Genomic DNA, 15,376 nt, shown 5'->3' on the forward strand with positions numbered 1-15,376 from the left:
GAGTAATATGAGCAATGCCTATTCTTATGGCCTACTTTTTGAATTATAATTTCATAACTTGGCCATCCAAAGACTAAGTTTCATTCATTAGTCCTTTTTTTTTAATAATTCTAAAATTCAAGAGAGGTTGGATCAATCCTAAGATTGAGGGTTGTATGATTTCAACCCATTTTAAATTATAGATCTAGCATTTCTCTAGCAATGTTTATTCAATTTTGTTTAAAAAAAATTAAGTTACTAAAGAGAAAAAACTAAACTTTAATCGGTGTCCCGGCACCTTTTGACAAAAAAAAATTTACAATAATTTCAATCACATATTTTATCACTATTTTACATAGGCCAAAAAAATATTGGTCGTACCTTGCGTAGTTGAATAGGTACAAATTTGATACTTAATACTCAAGGTAACAAGTTTGAAACATTATTACTTTACATTTTTAGCTAAATTTATTTCTTAAAAACATAAATTAAAAGCTTTCTCTCAAAGAAGATAAAATAAAATAATTACTATATTGAATACTGTTTGGATGTGGAAATGTTTAACATTAAAACATTTCGAGAGACAAAAATTAAATTTCTACTTTCGAATTACACAAAAAAATATTTATATCAAACAAATTATCCTTGAATAATTTTTTCTAACATTTAGAAAAGGTCTAAAAAAATTAGTTGAAAAATAGTGTTAGTTGTATTGATAGAGTGGGTAAATATAAATCAACTAGATAAATTGCTGGATAACTTAATCCCTATTTGGTAGTACAGTTATCCACATTATTATATATTAGCGTAAGACTCTTGCTTCACAGCGGATAAATAATATTTCAGTCAATCAAGATATATAGTTTATTAAAATTTTAAAAATAAAAAATTATATCAAAAGAAATACACAAAAAAAATCTATAAAATAGTCTTATATACATTATAAAAAATATTTTTTATTAATATATTTTTAACTTTCAATATTTATAGAGTTAAATTATTCTAATAATTTTATTTAAAAATTTACCCAAAATCTATAAGCTTGATATCTATTTTATAAATAAACTTTTTTAACTAAAAAGTTAAAGTTGGAGTATTTATTTCAAATTGAAGAATAAGTAAGTATAGTCTTTACTTTATTAAAATTGATATCAAGCTTATAGATTTTGGGTAAATTTTTAAATAAAATTATTAGAATAATTTAACTCTATAAATATTGAAAGTTAAACTTTTTTAACTAAAAAGTTAAAGTTGGAGTATTTATTTCAAATTGAAGAATAAGTAAGTATAGTCTTTACTTTATTAAAATTGATTGGAGGAGAAAAAACTATGGAATGCACCTGGTGCATATTATTACTTCGTACACCGAAACTTATATTTACATCACTAATGTTCTAATATCAAAAATTAATTAAATATAAATAATTTATAAAGCTTAATAATTTAAATTATATTTAATGAATTAATTTTAAATTTTCTATTAAAGAATATTGAGGATCGAGAAATCTTATCTAATAATATGAGATAAACTGTGAGGCCACGTGGCTCTATTGCTTAGGCGAAATCTTTACTTGCACTGGTGCGTACTAATTTTGCATACACTGTATAAAATATTATATAATTGATAAAAAATTTAATAATTAATATTATAAAATAAAATATAATATAATAAAAAATATTCAAATAAATTTATTGTACTATAAAAATTTTATATTTGATGCACATTTTAAAGTGCAATAGGCACGGCCAAAAGTTTTAATAAGTATGCGTTAATCCCCATTGGTCAATGACTTAATGGGTAAGGTGAGTTTATCACGTTTTGGTTTATGTGACCCAACCACCAATTCATATATTTTATAAATAAATATTCTAGAACTCAAAACCTGTTAATTTTGATATTCTTATCTTTTATATATACAAAGAGAAAGAGAGTAGGGCTATATTATATTCTCATGAATATAGAGTTTTTCGTACTGATAAGTTGTTTTCGATAATGGAGCTGCCGAATCAACGATCCATTCTGTTAAATATGATCTAGAGTATTTGAAACTTCTAAAAAACAACTCTCATAATATTTCGAAATCATAATAAAATTCATCAAGCGGGTATAAAAAGAACGGCCAAAACTGAAGGACGTTCTAAAAATAGATAAAAGGATTCTTCAATTTAAGATTAGAATTATTGATCTTTATTTAGATAGTGAATAGAATTTTATATCAAACATTCAACCAATTTCGATTCTTTTACACCGTTAAACTAGTAAGAATTTCATATCGGTCATTAAAAATTGTCAATTTTAAAATATTTTGATCAGAAGGTAAATAATGTCAAAAAAATCATAAATTTTGATTTCTAAAAATTTTAAATGCTCTAGATAACGTTTAATAGTATAAATCGTTGTTTCGGAAGCTCCATCATCGAAAGCAAGTTATGAGTACAAAGACGATCATATACATAAGAGTGTAGTAGCCGAACTCTCTCTCTCTCTCTCTCTCTCTCTCTCTCTATTTTTTCCTAAGCAAAGCAAAAATATCTCTCCAATTATTATGACTCATAAATGTGATGTACCCTAACTTCCACTTATCAAGTATAAAAAAATATTCGTGAGAAAATGACCAGGACATGTGCTTTAATTAACTAAGCGTTATGCAACTTATTAAATATGGTGTTAATTAAGCCTAATGATTGGTCAAATTTAAATTTGGTAGGTTCATTTAATTGCAGGCCACATAATAAATTGCATAACACAAGCTGATTCGGGTATCAACAAGAGATATATCATTTCAATATACATTTAAATCTCGTAATTATTTCTTTCAATATAAATTTACATAGAATAAAATTGTGAATGAATTTGTTTGTGTTTGCTCTGAACACGCGATAAAATATTATCACGTCTCTGTTTTTTTTTTTATTTTTCTTGGTTGCGAAACTACTTTCGCAGATGTTTATAAAATAAGATTTAAGACACAAATATGATGATGGAGTGTAAGATTTATATTTTTTTATACGTTGATTGGGTCAAAATTAGAAAAATAAAGTTTACTTGATTTTTTCCAAATCATAAAATGAGTTGTACAGCAGCCAATTATTATTTGCTAACAAGTGGTTGTAAACGTGCCGCGCATTGAGGATTTTTTGTTTTTTCCCCCGGAGAATTAGGGCCAGAGAGAATATAGTATACTATCTGTTTCGCTTAATTTTAAAATAAAATAAATTTAGTTAAAGTTAAAATAAATAGAGTTTCGAATTTGAAAAATCGTCACCAAAGCACTGTTCTCAAGCGAATTTGCTAATTTAATCTTGTAAAGCTTTAGAAGATAAAAAAGTTCCGTTTTTTCCCACCTAGTTGTAATAATTGAGCATATGAATTGAAGAATAGTATGGACATATATATATTTCTATCTTTTATTACTTTTCCCTTGTACTAGAATTCAAAATATAAATTTTCTTGCGCTTTAGAGCTTTGCAAGTTTATATTCAATACAAGCGGCCAAAATGATTAAATAATTAATAATTTTACTTTCGAATAGTAGCCTTTTTAACTACTGATAAAATTCAAAAAATTTAATTGCCAAAATTAAATGTTCAAGTGTCTTCTTTTGTAAAAGACCTAAAGTTTAAACGATCTTTAATAGGAGCTCCGCGAAAACTTCCGTAGTTGTAAGTTGTTTTCGATAATAGAACATCCGATTCGACAATCGGCTCCGTTATGTATAATCTACCCCATTGAAACTATCTAGAAACTAAATTTTATAATTTTTTAACATCATTTACCAAGCAATCAAAAGATCTCAAAAATGATTATTTTAACGGCCAATGTGGCACGTTTTTAAGTTCAATGGTGTAGAAGTATTCAAATTATATAAAAATTTACTAAAAAATTCTACTTAACATCAATAGTAAAATCAATACTTCCGATTTGAAATTTGAGTATTTTATCACTGTTTTTTATGAGATTTTTATTTTCAGCCGTTCATTTTGATGCCACTCGTTCACTAGACAAACGAAGTCAAAAATTATAAAATTTGGTTTCTAGATAGTTCCAATACCGTAAATCAAGTTTAACGAAACCGATCGCCGAATCGAATGTCCCATCATCGAAAACAAAAACAACTTACTAGCACGGAGGTCTCCGTACTTTTGAAAACATAGGAGCCTAACTACATATATATATACATATATATGAATAGAATTACTATACTATCGGAAGTATAAAATATCTAGTGCTTTCGATTTTTTGGCCTTTAGATCAGCCCCTTTAATTATTTTTAACCTTTAGATTAATACTATTACCCTATCCACTCAACCATAGAGATACTACTCAGTTTTAAGGGAGACCGTAATCATTCCAATCATACAATTCTTAATCTAAGAAACAAAAAATCCAAAGCATCAAATTTTCTGTACTTTTGATACAGTAGTATATATATATATATAGAGAGAGAGAGAGAGAGAGAGAGAGAGAGAGAGAGAGAGAGAGAGAGAGTTGTAAGATATTTTTTATATAAATTTGCTTCGGTTTGCGTGTAAGCGAAGGAAGTGTATTTCGGTCAAAAATTGCTTTGAATTGGGAATGTTTACAGGTCCGAACTAAGAAGGTACGGATGCTGAATAAGAAATACTTTAAAATTAGGAAACATGTAACACGCGGGTTTTAAATCTTAGGTCGGCCCATGAGTGTTAAATGACTCTACACGGAAAATTAAAAAACAAAAAAAACAAAAACTTGGAGAATCTGTGGATAAGCTTGTAATCCGGGCATGTTTACTTGGACCACGTGTGAGAAGTGAATTTTAGATTGAATGTTACTTTCAATTGAACTAAGTTCGAAACTTAGTTACTTCATATTTATAACTAAATTTATTTCTGTAATGTACTGAATTTTAGTATGCTTCCGTTCAGCGGATCTGTACACGCATCTGCGAGAGCTTCCATTGTGGGATAAGACGGGACGTGACAATTTCTACAAAACGTCAAATCAAGTAGCATATAAGGCTGATCATTACGTAAGCACTCACGATGAGTAGTTCATTTTCTGGTGGTTCGAGAGAATGATGGCAAGCTATCTGTTTCGTTCATTTGTTTAGAAATGAACTTAACAAAAAATATAACGCAATTCAGCTTTGTTCTCAAGTACCAACCATCAAATTTTTAGCCAATTGCGCTACAAACAAACGGCCGGTATTTTATATCTCAAATTAACGACAAGAATAAAGCAAGTAAAAGATGTTATAAATATATTAATATTTACAAGAGAATATATAGGTTTCATTGAAGGAGATGAAGATCTTGTCTTGCAAAAGAATTGGATGTGTATTTTTTAAAAGCTGTTTTTATCAGCCGACCGCGACTTGAACCGCAGTAATCAGATATTTCTATCAGCTGCATCCGTTGACGCCGAATTGATAATGGTGAGTGACGAGGATGATATCTTAGAAGTGAGTCGTCGTACCTGCTCCCGACCGCCTCTCCCCCCTCCCTTCCGGGGTCCGTCCTCCTATCCATTTTGGATTGAAGAAGCTTCCAAAGAGGCGAAAATTCTCCAGGAGTTGTGAAGATGGAAGAAATCGCGCGTTAATAGCAAAGTGTGCCTCCATTTGCAACCCAACTTGCAAAGCTGTCGGAAAATTCTTTGGAACTCGAAGCAGCATCACGCGGCATTTGCCTATCTGTTTCCTCTTGAACCTGGCGAGCGAAAAGAAAAGACCACCTTAAGAGATGGATGATGCCGTAAACAAACAACTAAAATTAACAAGATTTCTGCGAGACAAAAACGTTTAAGGATATGAATCTATTAGGTTGGCAAGCACTAGGATCTAAGGCATGTTTGTTTCCCGCAAAGTCATCAGCCAAACTACAGAATGCAGGTAAGTCCCGACCAGAGCCGTCGGGTACAGATGATGCAATGCAAACTTCGCTAGGGCTCGCACAGGAACCATGTATAGGCTCTCTCACGAGGTCATCAGTTTACATACAGCCGCAAAGTGGCAACATCGCAATACCCTGCACGCTGTCTCAAATTCACGAAATTTGGTAGCTTTGTTGGTTGATTTTTTTTTTTTTTTTTTTTAAAAAAAAACATCAAACACACTCCTACATGATGGCTTTGCTACTTTTATTGGGTAGACATAAAGATCGATCACTCAATATGTGAAAAGTCTCAGAAAGAGGGGAAGAGGAAAAGAAAATACGACCTTCATGGAAGACCCTTCTCCAGTTAAAGTTCCAGCTGTTTCAGCACTGACAACATTAATGACATTTTCCGCGGAGCGAATCAGAACAGGTGAATTAATGAGCGAGGACCTGTAAGAGAGAAGGTCAACACAAAAGCAACCCAAAATTGAGTCAAACTGATTCATTGCTAAATGTAGAACATTAGTACAACAGTATTACTGATCATGGTTTACAATATCATGTAGAAAGTTGATTATAATTGGATTGAACTTTGAATAGTTGCCAACTATTGACACTTGTTCTAGCTTTTTTTTTATCCGAGAAAACTAAACTAACAGGTTACGAAGACAAAATCTAAGTTTAGAAGTGGAGTGGATGGGCCAAAATATTTTAGTAATAAAGGTTTTCATATGACACTATTGAAACATTTAAATGCTACTTCACGATTTTTCCTAGTACAAGACATGGTAGGCACACCTAATCAGAAAATATGTCTACACATATGCCATCACCTCTTATCACAAAAGTAGCAACTCAGTACCTTTCGTTTATTTCCTCCTCGCACGAATTCCCAGAAGATGACAGCCAATCAAGATCCAAAAAATTTGAACAGCTTGATTCGTCTGATCCTAATTCAGTTATACAACAATACCGACTATCTGGAAATAATTGCCTGCGAGATATCGTTGGAATATACCTGTAGAATAGAAGCATAATCAGACTATAATTCCATGGAAAAGCAACAGCTAGTTTCCCATATTGACCTCTGCTAAAGATTAACTACAATTTTTACATTAGCATAAAACCTACATAACGCAAACAACAAGTTATAAGAGAGAAAAGGATAGATAAAACCTACATAGCACAAACAACAAGTTATAAATATTTCGGAACAAGACATTTAGGGCCTGTTGGATGAATGGATATAGTTTTCAGCAAATCAATTTTGTTCATCAAATGGGCATTTTTATATTTGTCTGCGGTGCACGACAAAATGTTTACAAATGCATCTATGTGGCCACTAAATCATTTTATTCTGGATGTGATAATCACCTCAGCAAGCGAAGATACTGTACTGGAAAGCTGGAATAGGTAGGACTTTGGAATAGCTAAAACTCCGACTAATAAAGGACCAGGCACAATTTATCACCACATTCCGAAAGGCCATTGAATCTTAGTTCAACAAGAAAAGGAAAAAAAAAAGAACAATAGATGTGGAGGGACAATAGACTGCATAAAAAGAAGTCCTATGAGAATACATTTAATTCTGGCATATATGAGAAGAAAAAGGACACTGGGAGTTTGTGAACCAAGGTATATACTTTGGAGTTAAATAAAGTTGAATTCGCGATCCACATAACTAATATAATAGGTCCAAAAGAACAAATTTGACTGGAATACAATAGCTAGGCAAATGAATGAAACAGCGATGACTGAAGAGATCAACCTTGAATATAAGGCACTATCGCACGCAGAAATTTCTGGTGCTGAATCAGAAAGACCTGTGATATCCTCTGGTTGTGGTAGTCTTGAAGGTACAGCTGAGTTGAGAGTTTCTCTTTGTCCCAAGTTACAGGCAGGCGCGGGAGTGTTGCTTTCACACAGAATATTGCCATCTGACAGTGACCTTTTGATAAATGACCTGTTTATAGGGAAGCAGGTTGTTCACCACAAGATTTCACATTTATATGCACCTAAGACATTTGGAAAACTAGAATTTCTATATGAAGTCAAGAACTCAGGTGTAAATACCTGGCACTTTCATCAGTTAGGGTTCCTCGCCTTCCAATGTTGTAGTGTTGGTCTGAATCTAACTCCCACAGTGCTGGTCTACCCTGTTGGGGTTGGAAGTGCCCCAAGAACCTTCATAATTTAAAAAAAAAAATACAAATCCAGGTAAACAGAGTGTAAGTTGTNAAAAAGAAAAAAAACAAAAAAAAGCAAAAAAAAATTTACTCATAAGGAAGAAATTGAACAGATGATTATTTGTTTGTAATATAGCTAATTTGCATGATAAATTTGATAAATACTTACACATTTATAGCATCCTGTTTTTCAGCATCCATATAGGCATTGCTATAGTAACGCTGAAGAGTCCGGATAAACTCTTGAGACTGTGTCGCTGCCTTCCATTGACCTCTTCTTTCAGAGAATATCTATATGGCACCACCAAATGTATATTAAATAAATGGTCTCAAAAGATAAAGATGTCTGCGAGGATGCATAATTTGTAGGAACACTTGAATGAATAGAGGCCATTCAGAAACAAGTATTAACAATAGATACATATACTACCCAATAACAATTCTATCTCCAAGTCACGTTTCATATCATGGGAGCCTAATGTACCTCTTAGAATCAAGGAGAACCATAAAATTACAATGCGTCAGCACCGAAGAACTTCCTAAACATCCAAGCTACACTATGGACATATGAAAGGTAAGACCAAAGTAAGCCCTCTATCATGTGACTGATGATGTACAGAATATCGAATAGGTGACAACTTCGATGCAAATCATGACAAATACATTACTGCTATATACCTTATTGTGAGCAGCAGAACCACCATACTGCAGAGCAAGTGTATCACCCATCCTCTCATAGAAATGCATTAATTCATCAGCCAATGGAGAATCTAAACCAATTTTAGGAACATCTATAAGTCCCAAGGCATGAAGCTGACGACCAAGCGCAGCTAAACCGTAGGCATACTGTGCGACATTCGTGCGGTCCAAGCAGTCTATGCAATTTGTTCTGAGGACTCCTTTTTGAAACATTAGTGGTTTGACCAAACAATTCCCATCACTCATAACTTCAATCTCCTCAGTATCATCAAGTTCATCAAAGTTCTCATCACTATTTTCCGTATCACATCCTTTATGTGTCTCAACATTCTCTTCTTTATCTTCACTACACCCATCGGTAGGTACCACAACATCATCTGTTTTATTGCAAGCATCGCATGACTTGTCGACAGTTTCTTGCTCTCTGTAACGCAACACATGAAAATCATCCATATTGTTAACTGTAAGCAGCAGGAGAAAGTGGGAACAATTCTTCATATTTTAACCAAAAGTACAAAAAAAAAAATATCGAGCATGTTTTTGTATTAAAAGAATAATGATGTTGTTCAATGAACTACTATACCAATTGAAGATCCGAAGATGTGATTTAAATACATAAAACCTTCAACTCTTGAAGTTCAGTGACTGTAGTATGTATTATCATGTAATCTTAAAAAAGAAAAGAACATCTGGTATAGATGTGGTAAAGAATCATTAATAATAATGTTTAGATTGGTTAGATAGTAGTGTGAGGTAAAAAAACAAAAAACAAAACAAAATAGTATGGCATTTGCTTTTCTAAGAACTTCAGTAAATATAAAAAGGAAAAGCCACCTTAAAGTATTGAGAGTTTTCGGATCTGGAGCGATCTGACAATGAAAAAAGTCTGTTAGTTCCAATGCGTATGCCGCCACTTTGCCCAACAATGCCAGTACGTTTGTATCTTTCCTGGATGTATTTTTCACGTAAAGTTAGAAGCATGTCAGTAGCCAGTTACTTCAAAATAACAACAATATTGATGAGAGATGTCCAGCAAAAGATGCACAACTCATCACCTTCGCGAATGCTTATTCAGATCCCAGTGCAAAAACCTCAAGCGAGCGTCACTCGATAAATCCTTGTTTATAAAATGAATTGCACTTGCAAACTCTGCACAGAGCAGAGATTCACGAGGCTTCTTCTCACGTGTCTGAATAGAATAAATGACAGAACAGAAAATAATAAGCGCAGATTACTAAAAGTGTAAAGGAGCACAAAATCTGAAAATATTATATCTATATATCTATATCTCTGCATAAGCTACAAAAGAATAAGCAACAGTCTATATAAGCCAACCTTAATTAAGTTCAAAATAATTATTGGGTTGCCATATCTCTTTGCTAAATTGTCAAAGTGAAGCCGGGTCGCTTCATAGTTCGGATCCTTTTTCTGCACTGAAATATTGAAAGAGAAAATAGGGAAATGGTTATCAGAACGAAAATTTCAAAGGCATATCATTAGGAAAGTACCAACTACCTGTGACTTACATATAATATCAGGCCGAATATTAAGGCGCGAAGTTTCCTGGGACCAGAAAAGGGGTATCGAACCCCTGTTTTGTACAACAGAGGCAATCTGTGGTGGAATTTCTTCATCTGTGTCTTCGAACACAATCTGTTCTGTTTCAACATCATTGGCAACTCTACCTTTCTCATTAACACCACGTTTCAGAAACCTGCCCCAGGAAAGAGAAGAAATATAAAATATGATAATTAGAAATAAAACCATCTTTATTATGACATTTCTGCGTTAATATTGAGGAAAATCATCTACTTTTTTTTGAAAAAATGATGACATAGTAACCTGGTTCCAGCAAAATGACGCGAGCGCCTAGCAATGAGAGTCAACCAAAAATCCTTTCCAGATATCGAAAGTTTTGACTGAATATACAAAATAAATGTGTAAATATAGGATGAAACAAACGTCAAGCCAAAAAAAAGGAAAATAATTATGAAAGGAAACTGAAAAATGACCAAAATTTTAAAAAAAAATGAAAGGAACAAAGCAGACTGGAACACTACCGCTGGTAGAAATTTGACAGACTAGTTTCCTCCTACAAGAGTTTATCCAGTAGCAAACAAGTATTTACACAACTATTGTTGTCAAAAGGCACGCACTATTATCGACAGTCCAACATATCAGATTTAGTTTAGACACTAAAAATGTTAGTCCACGATGCAGCCCTGTATGCAGGTACTAGGCAAAAATTCAAACACTCAATCTCAAACATGCCACCCAATTTCTATTCTCCAGAACAAGGCCACAGTTAGGTCTTGCAAGACAATTGCTGGAAGACTGAAAAATAAGTAACAGCAGTCAGAAAACATATTGCACAATTAAGAAGCAAGTATTGCTGCCTCTAATGACAACTACGCAAGAAACTTGTAACTTTAGGTTTGATGCATGTCTAGTGTAGATGAATTAAAAAAAAAGCAGCACATAAAGGTTCCAAATGGAGTGCTCTTGATAGAAGAATTAGTATCTTGTCTAGTAACATTTCACTTACGAATCTAAAAAGAGAAAATGTAAACTAGAAGATTAGCAAATAAAAAGAAATTCCAATATCCACATACATCACAAAAGCACCACTAAAAATTTCACTTCTTTGAAGAAACACAAAATTTCACCTGTTTGAAGAAACCAAAGACTAAGGCAACTGTCCAATCTGTATTTTTGAGATTGTTTCGTATTCCGCGTGTCAAAAACTCATTCCAAACAAACATTGTTTCATAAAGAGCTGGCCCCGTCTTCTTTTCGCATATGTTCTTCTGAAGACTGCGCATGATGTTGTATGAGTAGCTGAAGAAGAAATCTTTTGCAAGATCCACCGTGCACAGCAGCCTCTTGTATCTATGACACCAAAAAACACAGAATTTACATGAATCTTTTTGAAAAGAAGCAATAAAGTAAAGCAACAAGAAACTGAAACGAAAGTATTATTCGATTATCCAACCAACAAGTTCTACTGTGGAAGGACATAAGAAACCTGAACCTCTCTGTATACCTCGTACCAAACGAACATATTTCAACAACCTCAAACTGCAAGAAAGTTACCTCGGTACATTAGAAGTAACTGATCTGGCATGTGGATTCCCAAGAAACCATGGTGACTTGGAAATAATCAGAAATCCTTAGAGAATTATCTAGTTGAAAGAAATTGCAAAGACTTACAGATAATATCGATTCACATTAAATTGCACCTATCGATAACAGAGACTAAACCGCATAAGGAACTGGATGAGGAACTGGAAGATATCTAACTCGCGAAAATAATTACACGCAACAGAAATTGAGGTCCTAAATAAGTACACTGCCAGCAAAATTACAGCCACTATGGTGTAATAATATAACAGAAATATAAGTCCACTACAATTTAGATGATTAATTCCTAAAAAGGAATATAAGTTCAATACTATTAAACCCCACAACACAAAAGGACAGCAAGTTTCAAGTTTAGTACTGATTATGGCCTTCATTAGAAGTACACCGGACATTACACAATTTTTACATGCAGAATGGACAAAAGACCTGTTCTCATCCTTAGAATATGCCATATTGGACCGGATGGTAGGACTTGGAATTGTGATAATCTCGCTCTTGGAGACAGTATATACAACATGGCCACAAATTGTACCAATTTTCCTTCTCTTAGTGATGAGTAGCATGTAGTAAGGACCCAGGAACTTGACAAAACCTGAGAACAAGAAAAAGTGCAAAAATACTTCAATATGAGAATTTCCAGAGAGATCATCCAATTATTATAAGACATAATCATGTAGTTTCCTTTAAAGCTGAATTCAACTGACCAACAATTCCATAGCATTTGGTAACAAATTTTAGTCCTCCAGTTGCCCTGTTCCCATCATGTATTCTCATCAGTAAGTCGTAACATTCAACTTCGGAATACATCGTAGGGTCCTCCCGGATACTCAATTCAGAAGGTTCCAATCTATCGATTGTCAAAACTCTGTAGTGTGTTCTACTCTTGTCTCTTCCAATCATATAAAATTTCTGCAAAACAATGGAACCGAAATAAGAATCCGACGTGTTAACCAGAAAAAATGAAATGAATTGTGCAAACGTCGCAGTAGTTGTCACGAAGGGAGAAATGAACTGTCTATGACATAACCAAAAAGCATACTGCAGATTACATAAACCATAGAGGAATGATTATCATGAAAAGAAAATTAAAACTAATAAAGAGGACATCAAGAAACAGCTATCACCAGATTATAGAGTAAGATAATCAACAGATATACAAGTAACTTGAGAACCCTTAGTGATCAAACTGGTAATTTCTTCTTACCTATAATCAACTGTAAGATCCTAATTTTTTGAATAATCCGAAGAAAAGATCTATCCTTTCGTTGCTTTAATTACTAATGATAGATCCAATAACCGGAGAGAAGCACGAGAACCGACAAAACCCACAAAAGGCCGCATTTTTACAAGATCAAACGGACAAAACATCCGAAAACATATATGAAGGGATCGAAATTGAACACAAAGAGGCGATTCCTCACCGATCGCGTCTCGTAAAGCCGAAACTTCTGAAGAAATCCGCCACCAAAGCCGCTCTCCGCCTCCATCCGATCCGGATCCCAAGCTCCTCGGCCTACGAAGTCGAATTCCCAACCAAATCAGCAGCTCCTCAGCGGCTGCTTCAGATATAGCATGGCTTCTCCCTCTCCAATCCCTCTACGATCATACGAAGAAGCAAAAAGAGAGCAAAAGAGGCAAAAAAGCCCCTACCTTGTGATCTCTCGCCAAAAGTTCCCTTTTTGGGGATCAAATAAGGTCCGAGGAGCGAGAAAAAGGAAAGAATTCAAATCTTACCCCACTTTTCCTCAAAAACAACCTCAAAAAATAGGTGGAAAATAGGAGAAAAAACCCTAGATTAGGATCTCTTAGAAGAGAAGGAGCAGATAAGAAGAGGAGAAGGGATTAAAAAGAGGGAAAGGGATCGAAATGGGGGAGGCGACGGGAGAACGATCGGCGACCACAGAGCGTAGCCGACGCCTCTGTCCACAAAAACCCCACGCAATGGCGAAATGACGAATAATTATTTTTCTAAAAAAAAATAGGCCGTAAATATATAAATAAAGTAAAATAAAATTGGTTATGGTTCACGAGTGAACATAGAAATATGCCAATTTTCTGTATAGGTACCTGGTTATTAAAAAAATATTTAAAAAGCCCTTAATGTTTTTAATCTTTTTACACAATTTTTTTTAAAAAAATTTTTAAAATTTTTTTCCAACTAGTCTAGTCTAAAAGGAAAGAAATAATGTAATTTTTAAAAACTACTACGCTGACCCTCTTTTCGTAGTCGGACGTATTGAGAAGTCGATAAGAAAGTGGAGGGACTTTTGTTAAACTGAGTTATCTGTTGATTGTTTTTATTGTTATCTTTTTTCTTTTTTTTTTAGTTTTTTTTTTTTTCTCGAGGTTATGTTGTCTTATTGTTTGTAGCCAAATTTATTTTCGAAATGAATGAAGTGAATAGCATGTTATCTTTTCCTCAAAAAAAAAAAAATGTATATCGTATTGAAAATCTGCAAGAGAAAGGAATAATTAAATGTAAAATGCTAAATCTATATCTTTAGAATTCTAAAACAAAAGAAAAGGAAAAAAAAACAAAACAAAAGAGGAAGCCTTAAAAGCTGAAAAAATATAAACTTTTTAAATGAAAAAAGGGGGTTACAAATTTTGGAATTTGGGAAGTGTTTGTGCAAGGTAATAATCATATCATAATAACAATTATTAAATTATAATTATAATTATAATAAGGCTAAATTACAGAAAACTCCCATTGTAATAACCCGCTTATTTTACTTTCACTCCGTGACATTTAAAAACCTACACTTTGCCCCTCTGTAAAATAAAAAATGTGCACTTCACCCCCTACCGTTAGAATTCCGTCAGGGTTCCGTTAAAAAATATATTTTTATGCCGAAAATACCCCTCCGCCATCTCCTTGTTGCTTCGACTCCCCCCGGCTCGCCACCTCGCCGCTACCTCGCCGCCTAGCCGCCTCGCCGCCTCGCCGCCCTTCATTGCCTCGCCCTCACCCACATCCTCTTCGCCGTCCTCTGCCGCCTCGCCTTCGCCTTCTTTACCCTTCTCCTACTGTCGCCCACCTCGGTTTTCTCCTATTGTCGCCGAAATCGAGGGCGGCGAGGGTGCAGGAGGAGAAGGGGAGCAGGTGGAGAAGGTAATGGAGAGAAATCGCGGCCGATTGAGCTGGAAATCGCGGCCGAACGAAGGGGCGGCTGAGAAAGATGGAGAAGAAGATGACAATGGCGAGGGGCAAAATGGTCATTTACACACCGTAACCCCTCTGTAAATATTTTTTATTTTACAGGGGGGGCAAAGTATAGGTTTTTAAATGTCAAGGAGGAAAAGTGAAAAAATGGGTTATTATAGGGGGTTTTCAGTAATTTAGCCTTATAATAATAATCGTTATAATTAGCGAGCCCGAACAAAGGGGCGCTTTTCGAGGATGCTGTAAAATTCGGGAAATTCTACGGGATTAGGCCTATGTTGCATTTGTTGCGTGCGAGGCGACGTGTCTCACTGTGCCACGTGGCGGTGCTTCCCCTTCTTCTTTTATTTTT

General features: G+C 34.1%; 1 protein-coding gene across 1 annotated transcript; it reads right to left on the bottom strand.

The window, feature by feature from the left end:
• On the bottom strand, positions 5,194 to 13,809 carry LOC109721140 (phosphoinositide phosphatase SAC2-like). The gene is made up of 16 exons (XM_020248570.1): positions 13,283 to 13,809; positions 12,566 to 12,770; positions 12,288 to 12,453; positions 11,387 to 11,609; positions 10,563 to 10,639; positions 10,247 to 10,434; positions 10,056 to 10,153; positions 9,776 to 9,909; positions 9,555 to 9,668; positions 8,700 to 9,144; positions 8,191 to 8,312; positions 7,909 to 8,019; positions 7,604 to 7,798; positions 6,698 to 6,853; positions 6,177 to 6,285; positions 5,194 to 5,667 (listed from the first exon to the last, which is right to left on the bottom strand). Exons 1-16 carry the CDS (start codon positions 13,346 to 13,348, stop codon positions 5,557 to 5,559), a joined length of 2,520 nt encoding a protein of 839 aa, XP_020104159.1. The 5' UTR covers positions 13,349 to 13,809; the 3' UTR covers positions 5,194 to 5,556.

Source organism: Ananas comosus, linkage group 15 (assembly GCF_001540865.1).
Source record: "Ananas comosus cultivar F153 linkage group 15, ASM154086v1, whole genome shotgun sequence".
Taxonomy (NCBI): Eukaryota; Viridiplantae; Streptophyta; class Magnoliopsida; order Poales; family Bromeliaceae; genus Ananas; species Ananas comosus.